We start from the raw sequence: 17,557 nt of genomic DNA, 5'->3' as shown, positions 1-17,557 counted from the left end.
TATTCATTTATATAAATTATAAATTTACAAGTTTTAATATCGAAAATCTAAACACCCCCTACACTTTATATTAATATAAAGTTCTATAATGAAACGTCTATCTAGATCAATTCTGTGTCTAATTTGTGAAGTAATTTTTTTTGTTTTTTTCTTAATCAGAATTAACACTCTATTAACTAAAAAAAATCATTAAAGTTTACAGTAGTAATTAAATCTGATATATTATAATAATGGCGCATGAATATAAGATGAAATGGATTAATTAAAAGTTTTTATTGTCGATCTTTTAATGATTAGGAGGAGTTTTCAACTGAATAGTTTCAAGTTTTATGATCTTTTAAACTCTCAGAATCATTTCTGTCATAAAAATTTTATTCGACTTAGCAAACGTCTTTAAAATGATTCCGAGCAAAGTTAAAAGGAATAAATCTATTTATTTTCTACATTTTTTTCTTAAGAATTATTTGCTCAAGGTCAATACTTTGTTATTTTTAATGACTTTATAGAGATTTATAAATTTTTATCGAGTTTCTCATTTGATAAGGTAGAAGATAGAATGAAAACTGCAGTAAATTCTATAGAAAGTATAGAATTGTAGTAAATTGTATAAACTTTTTCTGTGCCCATTTAACCACACAATAAGGTTTTAACCATTTATTACAGAAATAATTTTAAAAAAGTATCTTTGATTAGAAATATAAGCAATATTCACCCGGATAAACTGGAAATTATTTTATTCTGTTCAAGTCATAAAATAGTCTAAATCGTAGAATTCTTTCATAGTTTGTAGAATATTTCTAGAATTTTATAGCAATTATTCTATAAAAAGTTACATTGTTTTATGTGAAGTGCGATATAAAAGAAACATTTTTAAAAATACATAAAAATTTCTTCCTCGAGTTATTCAGACACAACTAACTTTTAAGAACAAGACATCACAACTGATAAAAATTCACAAATAAATAAATTTATTTTACCTTTATTACTTTATTAATTTGTAGTTTAAGCCGAAAAAAAATAAACTATAAAATTACTTATTAATTTTTAAATAAGTTTATTCGATGTTTAACTGTAAGATGAATCAAATTAGACGTACTGCACTGTCCAATAACAGTCAAAAGTAAAGATGAATGATATTTAAATAGAAGCCATTTTGGGGATGAGTTATCAAACAGTTTTTCCTGGAAGACGGAGTCCATCCTCGATTATCGTCGGCCCATCCCTTGTCAATGATACAATCGACTACTCCAGTCAATTCGTAGTGTTGACGAGGACATTAATCGGTCATCAACTCCCATATGACCTGAAATGCCCAGAGACGACATTTATACTTCGAAGTGTTCCATTCCATCCTCGATGTGTCTCTAGATGTCGCCAGGCAATTTGATCCAAGTTTTGTGAAAAATCAATAAATTGATTTGTCGTTCCGAAACCAAATGATACTGTACGGGCCTCCATGTCCTAAAAGTGCAACCTTAATATTATTAGATTTCTAAATAGAGAGAATACAATTAAAACCGTAACAAAATTAGTATTGAACACAGAAGATGATTTACACCGATATAAATGCAATTAACCTAGGTTTATATCAATTTATTATGTATTACTGTAACGTAAGTGATAGACACGAGAACCTCAAACGTAAATTTTAATGGCTTAAAATGTGAAATATCAAATTATATTGTGTAAAAATAGATAAATAAGCTGAAATCTAAATAAAAAATGAAGTAGACTAAGGATTTTAGAAAAATGTTACCTTATAGTTATTTCAGCCAAAATATTTAATAAAAATAATATAAATATTAATTTTTAAACATTATCATTAATTATATACTTAAATATATTTAATTTAAACGCCATAAGAGCTTACGATTTACCGAATTTCGTTGTTTCCTCGATAAGTTTCAAAAATAGTAACCAATATTTTAGTCAAATTGTGTGGAAATCTTTAAAAGTAAATGCATAAATTAAAGTATAAAATGAAGATTAAGTTAATTTATTGAAAGAAAAATAAAAAAGACAATTCTTGAAACTTGCGAGTAAATATAGTTCAATAGCCTTAAACCAAACAAGTAGTTGCGTGCTAAGTCAAATTTTACACCAAAAACTCAATTTGAATCATTTCATGTATTGGAGTGTATGTAGAAAATTCAAAAAATGAATGTCTTCCGATTGCCGTCGACATGAAGTAGGGAGTGGAGAAAAATCAATAAAACTAGCATTAGAGTTAATTTTATTCATAGATAGAGTGTGCTCCGCCCGATTCTGTGATATATTATGGCAGATGTAGTCGGGAGGGGCGATTGGGGTGACTCCTGTTGCTGCTTTTCTTTGAGTACAAATGTCTCACGCGATTGTATTGCAATAGGATCAGACACCATTGATTGATTGGATAATTTCCTTGTTGATAATGAAATGATTGTGTATTCTATCTTACTTTACGCAGTGTAAAATTGCATTAATTCTTTCTTTTTTATTTTTTGTTACTGTATTACGGTTAAATTAATTCTTCAAGTTGTGGCGATTAACCAATAATCATTTTCCAAATGACTCGTTTAATATTAGATCCATATTGAATATTTATCTTCCTTTTTTATATTTTAAATACCACCGTCTACTTTGCAATTATTGATATCGCTAGATTTAATGTACTGTCCTTTAAATGAATTACGAGTAATTGATATTATTCTAATTTTAATTGAATTCTAGGCACTTTTTATATATATTAATTTTTTTGAAATAAATATATGCTTAGATATTGATATGCGTATTTTATTTTACAAGAATTCTAAATTTAGGTTTTAAATTAATTTTACCTTTGTAAAATATAAATTTTGTTTAAAAAATATACGTATTTTATAATTTTAGCTGAACAAATTTCTTCGTCCGAAATATCGAGTTCTTGTCATTTTTAATGCGTAAAAAAATTTAAATTTCTTTTTAAACTTTAATAAGTTTGTCATTTTTACTCATTATTTATAATACAAAACCTATAATTGTCGATGACGGATTATCGTGCAAGCAAACTAAGTCGTTGCTTCGATCTTCCGAACTTAACACCCCAATATAAAAAGGTATATTAAATATAAAATAAAGCATTTAAGGAAATTGATTAGAGTTCAGAACTTTCAATTATATAATTATAATTGAAATACAGTGTGTAAGTTACTTAAATTCCTTCTTAAATCGTTTTATTCTTTGATCTGAATTTGATTTAAGATGAAGTATACGAATGATGGCATTAATGCAATTTCTTATTGAATGATGTAAGAAAGGGAAATTATTTGATAATATAATTCTGTACTTAATGGTATGAGAAAGACAAAAATCGTCAATGACTTAAGAAAAAGTTTGAGTTGGACATCAGTTATGAGAACCACACCCAATATGCGAATCTATATAGAATCTCGATCAATTCCTTAACTTATATTTAAAATTTAAATAATAATAATAATAATAATAATAATCAGAAAAAGTCACATGTTTAGGTGCCAAGAATGTGCACCTCACCATAAGCGATATGGTTAAATATAAATATAAATCTGAAGTAGAAAATGGTGATTTAAATTCAATATTATTTTCTAATTTTATTACTTTTAAGATTACTTTATTAAAAATTTATGATTAGAATCACATACATTCACTCTACTTGTACTGTACTCTAGTTTTTCAAATAATATATTATATAAAATAAAATATATTAAATGCAGAATATACGATTATAAAGTATGTTTAACTCATATCACTACCTAAGTTTAATATATTTTACTGTTTAATTAAGTAAACTAATTTATTATAGGCCTATTCCCAAAATTATTTTAACTTTATTCTATCAGCTTTATTATGATTTACCCTCTCTGCCCAGCACCTTACTGGCATCATTTCTTTTCTTTCTCCTCTCTTCCTCAGCATCCTTCTAATAACAATTAATGTACTCTATAGTAAAATACATATCACAATAGATAAATCCTTTTCTAGAAATGATATAAGAATATTCATAATTTTTACTTAAAAATTTTAATTGGATTTAATTAGCGTATTTTAAAAATAAAAATTAAGAATTAAGCAACCATTTAACTGTAGTTTGTCCTTTTATACGAATTTTATTATTTAATTTTTATTTAAAAAAGAAACTAATCATTTGACAACGTGTAAACATAGTTTAACATAGACCTAGTACAGTGTTTAATATATATTTTCTCTTGTGTCATGTGCACATCTTACGCCCTCAATTAAAGTCCCGAATTAAAAATCGCTCGTTACTCAAACGTCTAATAGCGTAATTGGTACCCAGCCGGTCACAAGTCGTACCGCTAGACATGTTTTATTACATAATGAGATAAATTGGACGTCTCACCATAATTACGGATCCTAGAAAAATTTTGACGGATGGTATGATGGCAAAGCATTTACTTTTTCCGATGTCAAGTCTTCCTTTTTTGGATTTATGACGAAAATCGCTCGATATTCTATCTAAAATCGTGTATTTTATTGCTTTTAAAACTATTTTAGACGATCATTTTTTATGTTTTAACCTTTAAAATTATAAATTCTTCCAAGAAATAATCGAATAAAATCGATTAAATTCGCATTTCATAAAGTATAATTTAATGATTTTCGCTTAACCCATACTTTTCTCTTCGGGTTTTTTACTTAGAAATGATTATTCTGAGGCAATTCTGTCTTTATAATTTTTAAAATATATCTAGAAAAATAAAAAGGAAATAAATTTTCAATAATGTTTAAGAGTTTACTTTGCATACGAATGATTTAAAAAAGAAAAAACCCTTCTATGGTATATTTGTAAATTCGAAATTGCAGAGGTGGTAACAAATACCTCCCTTTGTTAAAATTCCCTAAATGCGAAAAAACAAGAGTTTCTTTAGAAGATATTGGCCCAAAACTAGAAAAAATTAAAATAAAATTTTAGGGTTTTTTCCTTTATTTTTTTAAGATACGTGTAAAACCACAGACTCCTAAACCAACGGTAATTTCTTCGCACATTCGTAATGCTAAGGTCCCGGATGTACTTACGGCAGCTATTCATCACTGTCAAGACAGTGAGGTTGCCGTTAATGATCCCTGCAGCCACAGTTCTATCGCTACCCTCTTTCTATTTATATCCCCCTCTTTCCAGCAGATCTCAAAACAGCGGGAGGTGCATCTCATATTGGTGGTCTGTTATTAATTATTTCGATACAGATTTTCCCTCCGATCACTATTGCAGGCTTATTTTTTTCTTTTCCCCTCCCTAATGAAAATTAGTAGTTTCTTTTCTACAAAACTTTTTAAAAAAATATTAATAATAATTTAAGAAATTCTGAAAGTTCGTTTAATTTCCCTATAATTTATGGTGATTAATTAGTTCATCTGGTGCAAACCCTCCCCTAGTTTTTGCTTATTTTATCATCGTTCTTAGCTTATGCGAAAGGTTTAAACTGTGTATCAAGCGTATCAATTATTAACCCATTAAAAATTATAATATTTAATTATTAATATAGTTTTTTGGGGAGATAACCTCGTTAATAAATAATAGATACGGTAGTATACGTCAGTTTACCTTATAAGCTTAAGGAATAGCATAAATATAGAAGGAAGAAGACTTGGGAAATATTCACGCGATCCGCTTACAACGTGACATAAATATTGAAAAAAGAATAGTCAATGTATTTATTTTAGTTAATGTGAAATAAAATTTTCTCTGATGATAAAATGAGTGGGGAGTTGTCTACGTACTGAATTTCGTGTGAAGAAAATCTGACAGTTTCTCGGTTGAACCATGATTCTCTCTAATGACCATTGGGCACGCGATGTACTAACTGTCCAACAGGAAGCTCCTTTTCACTGTCCACTATAAGAAACACTACTGGACGATGACCTTAATGCTTGGTTATAAATTACGCTAACGGCTATAACCTACCTATGTAAACAGCTACTATCTCGTATATATTATCAAACAGAAATTATACCAATTTCTTTAGTGATAAACTGATGATAGTTTAAATTATATAATCCATTATTATATTATCCTCGAAAGTATACGGTAACTAGAATAAATACATAAAAATACATCATTAAAATTAATAGTTTTACACATATTAATTGAATTTATAAATAGTTACGTGTATTTGAGGTTAAAAACTTAGGTAAAGCGGAAAAAGTTTGTTATTTATTTATTATTTTTGTTTTAGACTAATTAATTAATCAATCATTGAACTCGAAGCAAGTCCATATTACAAATACCTATTTACATTTTCCAATAATTTAGTCAATAATCTATAAAAGTAAAGAGTGTATTTTACTGTGAAATAATGTTAAACATACAGTAAAATGAGCATTTTATTTTTATAGTTTATCGATTCAATAATAATAATAATAATAATAATTAGCATTTCCTTTTAACCTTTATTTACAAACTTAAGTCAATGCCCCTTATTTTTATAATGTAAAGTCTCAAATCAAACACATATAGGCTATACTCGTCTTTCCCAATTTATTCCTTTTTTGATTAAAAAATACATTTAATAACTAAAAATTCATTTTCAGAATTAAATGTTTTTCGCCTGCAAATCATTAGACATTCGTGTTTTTCGCTAAATTTTTAATAATAAAAATATTAAATTTGAATTTTTTATTATTAATGCACATCACATTTTAAATTTGACATTAAAATCAGTTTCGTGCATTAATTAATATGCATTTATAAAGTGGCAAAGTTACCTTGATCAATCATAAATCGCAATTGACGAAAATATAAACTATATCTTTATAATTTGACTAAAATTATTTAAAGGACTCAATTTGGAAGTGATCAAGTATCTATTATTACAGTTTTAAGTAAAACATTTACTAGAATAAACGAGGGTGACAAGTAAGGTATATTTACACCTGCAGGAGATGGGCGTGAAAGAGACGCCCAAAATCTAGCCCAATTTGACGAGAGGATATTTTTTTTTAGTTAGTGAGTAAGTTTGCTTGGGGGTATCATAAATACACGTAAATTTATTGTGACCGACGGGTTGGGGTGGGATTGGAGAATCACTTGGAAGACAAATCCGCAGACATGAAATATCTTCTATCGGAAAATTTGTGAAATGATAGATGAAGGTAGATCATTCGTTCATTGGACATTCTCCGGGCTATTTTCAACTCTGCCACTTTTACCTGGAACACATTTATTTTCTACTTCTTCGAATTCATGAATGAATACTTTTACTTAAATTCTTCTATAAAAATTTCATTCATAACTTATAATAAATCTCGATATTACATTTATTCTTTGTTTCAACTTGGATATTGCTTCGATATTTTTTAAATTGTCATCGAATTTCTATATATTTAGTGATTATATAGGAATTATAGAACTTATCATTCTCCTTGAACACAATGTCGATACTCGTACTTGAACATGGTCATGACTTCATATTCCAGATTAGATATAGGCCTATACTTATTTATAAATTAGGTTTCTATATTATAAATTTTAATATTTTTTAAAGCGCATATATATTATAATAATTTATTACGTTTTAAAAGTTTTATAGCCGTGCGAGATTGTTTTTTTTTTTAATTTTCTGCTTTAAAAAGTATTATATAATAATTTATGCAAAATATATTACATTTTTTTCATTACTTACACAGCGGTCCAAAGGTCAGTTAAGCGTATTTTCTTTTGTGAGTTTCATATACACTCGTTTGCTTTTTATATAAAATTTGTAGAAATACGATTTAGGCATTCGAATACGACATTAACTAAGCCTTCGGTCAACTGACTTTTGAGCCATCCCTTATCTTCCAGATAAAATAAAAAATTCCTCTTGAGAACCTCGACGAAATTTCTAAACTAAAATTATACGCCAACATCTGTTTTATAACTACATTAATACGCCAACTGATTATAATTATTACACCCCCTTAAAGACGAATAACTATATAATAATTTATGCAATTATCTCTCGTCTGTAACCTATATATAGTTCGTATTAATTTGTATAGGTAATGCGAGTAACGAGTGTGTATCGACGAGTGTGATGTCAGCGATTTTTTTTATTTAAATCGACTGCTACTCGTTATGACATTATATGGACTTTAATTGGGGTTCTTCTATTCAAACGTCCATTAACTCATTAAGGTTTCACGCATAGTCGCATTTTAGATATACCTCGGGGTATAAATAGTGTCCAGAGACATTATTTAATCTTAATTGGACGTAAGGGCATTGTAAACTGTATCTCAATAAAACCGTCACGTAGTCACACAGAAAACGGATATTTCGTTAATGTGCATAATTACATTGTTCGTATAATGTTTAAGAACGTAATTATATTTATGATCTATCCGCTTGATATGTTTATATTAAGCTATAAAAATAAGCTATAGCTTTATTAAGGTATACGTAATAATGTTATAGATCATAAATTTTATTAATCCTTCATCTTAAAAAACGTTCTGTGGTGTTTTTTATACGAAAATTTTAATATTTTAAAGTTTAATTTGTGCACAAAAATGCGTAGATATTGTATTTAAAAAAGATTTTTTTGTTATAAATTGGCTTATTTATATAAATATTCAAGTGTTAATAGCGAATTTAAATAAGTAACATTCCTAATTATTAATTAGGGAATTTAAAACAACCAATAAAAAATTGTAAATGTTAATTTATATATAGGTCTCACATTACTTTGTTATTTACTATTCGAAATTCAAGTTGAAACATCGTAACTATAAATTATTCCAGATGTAAATATATAGAATCAACGAGAAATCATTTATAAAATGAAACCGTTGAACACTGTAGCCTATAAGATAAAAGGAAAAAAGTAAGTTTTCTAACGAGAAAATTGTAAGTTTTTTGAATTGTAATCTATAATATTAATGTTAAGTTTTAGCAATTGAAACTGGTGATTACAAATTGCAATAGTTGAGTAATACCTAATTCCAGTAGCAAGAGTGAAGCCCTATAGGCCTGAAGCACTACTATCCAAACACACTTAATCACTCAAATACTTTTTCTTCTCCCAGGTTGTTTCTATTGTTCGTTAAGTTGTTTAGTTAGTATCCAATCCGTCTTCATTTCTAAGTCGTTGACGTATCCTAAGTGCAAAGCATGAGATTGTATTCGCGACGATCATCATCTCATTATTTGATTGCTTTGGCGATTAGTGGACGAGTTCGGTAATAATTCTTTCCACGATTGATTGTATTTTTTACAATAGAACCTATAAATTAACTACAAAAAAGGGGCCTTCCTTTCAATGGAATGTATAACGGCCATTTTTCTTTCTTTAAAAAATAAGTTTTAATCTTAACAAACCTTCATATTATCTAACAATTTTCTGCGTTTAGAGATGTTCTATCCTCCAGGAAAGGATCTTAAATGAAAGGAGAATATGCAAATTAATGTTATTAAGCTAGGAGATTGTTTTATAACAGTAAAATATAAAGTTATATACTAGTTTATAATACTAAAATATAGAATTTAAATGTAAGAAACAAGGGATTAGACGATAAAAACTTACTTTATTACTACAAAATGTAGAGCTTTATGATATAGAATTATACAGTGGTTTGTGGAATTAAAGTTTATAGTCTTAAACGTAGAATTTTAAAATTAAATTAGTAAATAATGTTAAAAATAAAACTTAAATGTAGAAAGGAATACACACATTTTCATAAAAATAGTGTTAACGAGCTAAAAGGTTGCTTTATAATATTAAATATAGAATTATAGAGTTATAAAATGTAGAATTATAAAGTTGTATAATATATAATTTCTGATTTAAAATGTTTTATTGATGATTTGCTTCTTCAAAATAGTTATTAAAAGGAAGGCGTTAAAGTCAATTTTCTTAAAATTAAATGTGGGAAAAAACATTTAATAACACTAAACGAAGTGTTAAGAAGTCGTACAATATAAAATAAAATTTTTGAATAAAAACATTCTAGCGACACTTTACTATTGAAAATACAAGATTTAAAAGTAAAAATAATATAAAATTTGAATGAAATTTAATGTTGTTGTTTAATATTAAAATTTACATAGTAGAATAGATTACGAAATAAATGTAAAAAAAGATGTATTTGTAGAAAATGTAGGTCGATGAACTCCATCGGTGATGAGCCTATAGGTTTGGCTTTGTTCGCTTCTAATAGCATCATCTCTGTTCTTTGCTACCATTGGGACCAGAGCTCGATTATTGACCAACTAATCAACTTAGGACTAGATGTATCGACCTATTACAGAAGAGCAATGTTGACGGTTAGATGTATACGTGCTATTGGCTCCAATCGATATTTTGCCAATAGACAAGACAGCTTCTATAACTCTAGATTGAAGCCCTCCCTTTGTACTCTTAAATATAATAACATTGTCTTCAAAATAACTAATATCTTAATATTAATAAATAATGTATCGGCAAATAAATAATTCATGACTAGGAAGGATCATTATTAGTACAAGTCCGATAATTTGAATTAAAATTTTAGAATAATCAATGCGTTTCTCCGAGCTATTTATCTTCCTCTTTAATGTGTGTCCACGTTGATTATTCCTCTAATAAAAAGAATAATTTGCCTAAATATATATTATTTAATTGGTTTATTGTGTATTAAATTATGTAATTTCGTTTAATGTAGTTAAACAATGTGTATATGTAGGTAACGTGCGCAAATTCGCAGGTACCATACTGTACATTAGCTCATATTGGAACATTGCATCCATGCTGTATACCATCTGCCGCTTTTCCAATATTAGATCCATTGTCGCTGTACCAGAATCACCTAATAGAGCTAACAACATAGGCAATCGCCACTAAGTGCAATTAGGCGAAACAACAGGGTATTCTGATTGTTAGAATCCTTGGCTGAACGGACAATGAACATGCAGTTAAAGCATCATTACTGTTACTTGTTGGTTCATTACTTTGTTTACAGCTGTTTACAGCAATTGTCAATCTTTATAATAAAATAAACGTTGATATTTATATAAATCTTATTAAACAATCGATAATTAAGTTATATAATTTCTAATTTAATTATAATTACAAATGCGAATTTGTGGCAGTGTAATTAAGAAACTAACGATTCGAGATGCTTTTTCTGAAAAAAGAATTGGACAATTTTCAATGAAATATTTTTAAACATTTCAATTATAATAACAATATTTATATTTAAATAAATTTTTTAAAAACTTAAGTATAAATTTTTATATTATTTATGGAAAATTATCCTGAAATATTGGCCATAATTTTATTAATAATTAAAATTTAGAAAATATTTACACTGTTTATTGAATTTTTTTGTATTATATCTTTAAATTATAATTAATATAATATTTTATTCTATTTATTAATTTATTACTCGATTCATTTTAAAAAGATTTTAACAATTTACTTTGTTATTATCAAAATAAGTGTAAAATTTCTTTGTTTTTATTTATTGTTGCTATTGACGTGAACGAATAGAAATATGTATCATTTTTAAAAATTGAGAGATTTTGGATACACCTGGACTGACAGTTGGTTGGACTCATCTCCCCGACGAGAGCAAACAAAAGAGAAAGCACCATTATTCAAACCTTTATATTCCTTTGTTGGGACGTCATGTTCGTTGAAGTGCTTCTAATGCTTTGATGGCCTATACACAGCTTTCGACTGAACTCTTCTGTTGACTTCGGTCATTGTGTTAATTATCTGCAGTAGATTTATTGTCAAACCGTTTGGATTTTCAGTTTAACCACACACAAAGTCTTGTAATTGCTACCTTGTTGAACGTATAGAAGAGAGAAAGAGAGCAATGTTTTACAGATTTTCTTACCAGAAAATAGATTAAAAACACATTATCTTGTTTAGATAAATATATTAAATTTACAAACAAACAATTTATTTAAGAAAAACATTTATAAAAATATAATAAAAGTTACTTTATTGGCTAGAAACTTAACATTTGAGAGGAGAAACTTTTCAATTTATCTATAATTAAATTTTTAAGCATTTCTACTAAAAATACTTGTTCGATTATAGCTATTACTTTAAATATGGGTCTAGAAGCACGTGTATATATATATATATATATATTTATTCACATTTATTATAGAATTCTTGAGACGAGTAAATATAGTTTGCATCAAATAATTAATCAACTTAGATGTCATTAAAGAGGTTATTGCTTTCAGAATTTCCATCAATGAACTAAATCGTTCCTTCGACCTGTTCGTTCTTGGTCTTATTTTCAGATATCATCGGATTACCAGTCAATTAGTTATTAAAAAATGATCGACTGGTAGTAAACCAGTAGTTACGGACACCCTATATTTCTACATGATGATGAATGATCATCTTGTTGTCCAAAGATGGATAACCGAATTCTTAATACATATTCAATGCAAAGCACAATACATATTAAACGATATTCCGTTATCATTATAACCACCAATTAACGTTTATGTTGGAAGTTAAACGATTTAAACGTGGGGAGGGAAACCAAATTTTTCTTGCTCTAGGGAAGATGATGAAATGCTCAAGATGCTACTTCTTCTTAATGTTGGCACCAGAAGTACATATGTTTTTTGTGCTGTCGTTGTTTAAAATCGACATTAAAAAATCTTTAAAAATCGTATTAATTTGTAGGTTGAAGAAGCTACTGGACATTTTAGTAAATATAAAAAGAAGATCCTTTAGTTGGATAACCGTGACATAGATAGATGTAATTGTAGGTCTGTCTATATAATACTATAAATTTCGATTTATCATTTCGAAAATTTCGATCTTTAAAGATCTTTATCGCATTGATAACCAAATAGTTATTATTAAAATATTAATGTTATGACAGATAAACTGTAAATATATATCCCATCTGGCATTGTATACGTAGAATGTTTCTATATATTAATTAATATTATTAAAGGATTTAAAATAGTTATGTTCGTTAACAGATTATTTATCGTACGTAAAAGTATGGCTCGGCACAGGGGGAAAACATAACCCAAAATAAAAATCTAATATAACATTAATGTAATTAGCTTAGTTTAATAAGTATACGTCACGAAACCAGTAAGCTTATAGTCTGTATCTCTTCTGATAAGCGAATGGCATCAATCATTAACTATGATTGGAATACGTTGCGCATGGAAATGATATTTTTATGGTGTAAATGCAGGTTTTTGTGTATTAGAAAGCCTTTTAGATGCTTTTATTTACATAAACATGAAAATATAAAGAAACTTTATATCCCTAAGGAGCAATTATTAGATAATTTCACTCGATAATAAACTGGCCTGGTCTGTTCAATCTGATTTTACTTATAAAATATCAATTATTTAATTTTGATTTGATTTATTCAATGGTGTTGGTTAATGTTGCTGTTGTTAGATAATGCATCTTTATTGAGTGAATAGAGATTATCATCGTTCTGCACTCAGTTGCAACAGCGAGCAATGTAAATGTATATTCATGACCGGTTCCAGCGCTTCCAGTTTAATTTATTAGCTTCACTGTAAGCATTTTTTTTCGCTTAAAATGCTTATTTAAGCGTTATTTTTGTGCGAGTTTTAATTATGATTTGGATAAAACTTGTTTCTAATTAATATAGACGATTCAAAATTAAATTTTATATTGTTTTCTTTGTGTTCAACTTACTCTTCAAACAGATAGAGATGCTTTAGCTCAGCGTATTGCATCTTTAAACTTAAGCTATTGCTTAGGATCAATAGGAAAATATAAGTATAACTCTGTAAAAATCTATATAAACATTTATATAATTTTTATGGATTAAGTAGTGTCTGATGAGTTCATTTTTTCATAATTATCATTTCATTTTCTGTTAAAAGACAAGAATGTGATATAATATGTAACGTATTCTTATATATATAAGGGTGGCTCAAAAGTCAGTTAACCATTGTAAAGCGTAAATTCTGTCCTATTTACTAACATACTTAATCATATTTTCAACAGTTTTGTAAGAGACAAATTCGTTGTTCTAAACTCCGTTTACCACTCATATTCAAAAGTGTCGGAGCACAAAACAAAACATGATTAACTAACTTCCGGGCCACCCGGCTATAGAATAATAGCATAGGGAAAATCAGGGCAGAACGGAATATTTAGGGTTTTAAGGATTGTAAAGTAGTAAAAGGATACACATAGACGAAAATAACCAATGATAAAATAGTTTAGTTTGCTTCATGTAAATATTATTTGTCAAAATTAGTTATATTGCACATGGAACACCTGCTTAAGAAAAACTTAAAAGATTAAGTAACAGATTAATAGAAAAAATTGACAAATAAGAATAGAATCTTCATCGTCACTGTCCACTCCAGCACATGAATTGCGAGTCCATTTGAGGCACTTTTGGCAAACGATCCTGCCCGGACGCAGAGGTTATGTTTGAATGCTGTTAGTCTACGTTAGAAACTGAAGAATTAAAATATAAGTACACGAATCTCAGTTCAAAATGCAGTAGCAGTGCGTATAACACTTAGCATTAAGTTATTTGACTTGGAGAATAAGAATGAGTAAACTTACAATATGTTGCAGGAAAGAGGGATGAACTCTTTTCAAAACGTGATTGCCAACTTAGTGACCTCGACAGTGCAGATACGCGCTGTTATAAAGTTTGTGAAGTTCTCGCTAGTTTGCACCTCCCACTGACCAAAAAATATAGGGAGTTCCATTCTGCCCCGGGGTTCCTTTCTGTCCTGGTTTCCCCTACATTGTTTTAAGATATAACCTACTCTAAATTAAGTTACATTTTGTGTAAAATAATTAAGTTATATTAATTTGATATCATAGACTGTAATGGTATTAACATATGAAAAAAATTAATCTACACAAAAATCAAGGTTAAATATTATATAAATATTATTATTTTTAAATATAAATTTATAAGTATTATAATAATAGACCTTTTTTAACCTTCCTTAGACATAACATCAAGAAATATATTTAATAAAATAAGCTGGAATCTATATAAATTACATCCGTATAAAGTTTCAGACATTATTAATTAAAAGTTTTATGAAAAAATTATTATACAAATCATCCTTTCAACGTTTAGACTAAGTTAAGATACCTTCTCTTAATGAGCTCATTTAGATTATTTTATTTTATTATTATTTTATTTATTTTTGTTTAATGTTAGGTCAGTAAGAACAATTTTCAATAAGAACAGTTGCAAAAACCATGAGAAACTCTCAACCGAACACGGTAGCTTACCTAAAAACTGGCATCAGCATGATAGTGAAATACCATCATTTACGTAATGGGATGAATATTGGAAAATACTTAGTAGCTCATTTTCACCGATGTTTCTCCCCCTAAAGAAATGGCACTACGTACTTGTACTTCAATACTTTGGTCTACGATCCTCCTTTTGCTATTCTGTCTTCCATAACTCTCTGAGCGTATAGATATTGAACGATTAGGGATACCTGATTTCATAAACGTGTAGACGCCTTAGAACAAATGATAATCATCATACATGTTTATGCATTTAAGATCGGTTCCCACCCCTTGATAAGAATGCATAGACGATATACGATAGTGTCTTTTATGTCCTAAAGTAAAAAAAGACATGAAGTAAACTAATGGATAGTTTTCTTTGCCTCAATTTATATCGAACGTTTAATGCTTAATAATACCCATCTAACGTTAATTTTGTCATTAAGCTTATTATCATTATTTTGAAAAAGATTTATTCTTCTTTTATTAAGACACAATCATTAAGGGTTAAGCGGTTATACATTTTAAAAAATAATTACTGTTTAATCGTCAAATATGTAAACTTTATAAATCTTATTGTTATTCTTACGAATTATATAAGAAAATGAAAGCAATTATTACTTTTTTCTCCTTTTTTATTGTTTTTTTCCTTTGTAGCAGTCTTACATCGCGACCACGATAGACCAGATCATGGGCATAAGTCGAGAGATCTGTTATATCCCGATATGTTAATGGAAGGTGATTTGATTTTGCAGGTAAGTGTAATTATTTCAAAATTGTAATTAAGATAAAGAGGTTTGTTTAAATTGTATTTACAGTAAACCTGTGTAAGCTGGAACCGAATGGTATGGCCTGTTTCCGTTTTGAACGGGTTTCTTTTAACACAGAAAATCTCTCCGTTTCGAAGGATTTTTTCCGCTTTATTCAGATCCCGTTTTAGACAGGTTTACTGCATCTTATTTCCTGCACGTAGAGGTTTTTGGCAATGCTTAAATGCAAGCGAGATGGCTACGTGTACAGAAGAATGTACTGAACAGTATAGTACAATTCCCTTTGTAAAAGCCTTTGTGCAGGCGAAACAAGCTTTTAACATTGATTTATTGCATATTAAAGGACTAATTTGCTTTTGTAACTTATTTAGAAAATCTATTCACGTGTTGAATTAACACAATCAACCGTTCGTCTATAGAAAAATCAAATCGATTTGGGTTAATTGGCATAAATTTTTACCATTGCTGTAAGTCATCCGGTCTTTATCTTCTTATGGTCAATCAGTATATTTGGGTGTGTTACTAGAATTGCTCTTCACTACTTCCCCAGGGAAAATTGCAAATACTTGAGCTTATTTTTAATTATGTTCTAAGGATCTACAAGGCTATATCTAGCAGCTCCACCCGATTCATATTAAGCAATTGGCATCGTAATGATAGTGTCGTAGACTTACGTTCTGATAACTCGAACACTTATGTCGAAATTAATATTTTTCTACTTTTCCCCCTTAAATATAGGTAATTTAATGTCCATCGAGAAAGTTTTTAAACGAGAAATGTCTATATTTATATGTATTTTTGCATTTTTAATTATTAAAGAACACAAAATAGTAAATTCGAATTCACTTTTCTTTCGATTACCCTGTGAAAATCGTGAATTATTTGTCTAATAAATTATAAATATAGGCCTGTAAAGTTTATATTGTATATATATAAAACTACCACTTAATTGTGTATGGTAGGTGTTAATTAATTTAAACGTTAAGCAATGAACACAGCTGCATAGCTACTTTCATGTTTTGTCCATTGCTTCGTCCATAGATGAAGTTAATTTCATTCCAAATATATAAAATGTTAAATAAAATAAATATTTATTTATTTAATAAACTAACAATGTTTTTAAATTAAAATTTTTTTCTTAGTTTTCATGCATTTAGATTTACATAGATTAGTAGATAAGGTATCGCCTGTGCTTCCATACTTGACCATTTTTCACTGCTACTGATATTAACTTTAAATATTTGTTTATCTTATAATTATGTTAAAGCAATTATAAAATAAATGCTAATTACAATTAGTTTTTAATCAGTAATTACGAACAGTGTTAAAACAAAATTTACAAATTATTAAATACTAGCTGTTACCCGCGACTTCGTCAGCGGAGGTTTTGCAAGCAAACCCCATTTACATCCAATATTTCAATAACCATAGTAATTGTTATATAACACCTACCGCTGAAGAGAATTGCCGAAAATCAAACGAACTATTTTCAATTTGATCAATTTTCTGAAACGTTTACAATCGTTCTATAATCGAACCAATACGCAATAACAAATTCGAATTTAAAAC

At 28.2% G+C, this 17,557-nt stretch overlaps 1 protein-coding gene across 1 annotated transcript in view; it reads left to right on the top strand.

The window, feature by feature from the left end:
* The window catches only part of LOC111628784 (aryl hydrocarbon receptor repressor-like), a 105,893-nt gene that overhangs the window by 80,124 nt on the left and 8,212 nt on the right, over positions 1 to 17,557 (top strand). Inside the window, exon 3 of the mRNA XM_023372626.1 lies at positions 15,876 to 15,973. Within this exon, the coding sequence (XP_023228394.1) occupies positions 15,876 to 15,973 (98 nt within the window). The remainder of the gene's footprint in view (positions 1 to 15,875; positions 15,974 to 17,557) is intronic.

Source organism: Centruroides sculpturatus, unplaced genomic scaffold, assembly GCF_000671375.1.
Source record: "Centruroides sculpturatus isolate CEXI.00-Female unplaced genomic scaffold, Cexi_2.0 scaffold485, whole genome shotgun sequence".
Lineage (NCBI taxonomy): Eukaryota > Metazoa > Arthropoda > Arachnida > Scorpiones > Buthidae > Centruroides > Centruroides sculpturatus.
Note: the sequence above shows the minus strand (reverse complement) of the source record. Positions and strands in the feature narration are given on the sequence as shown.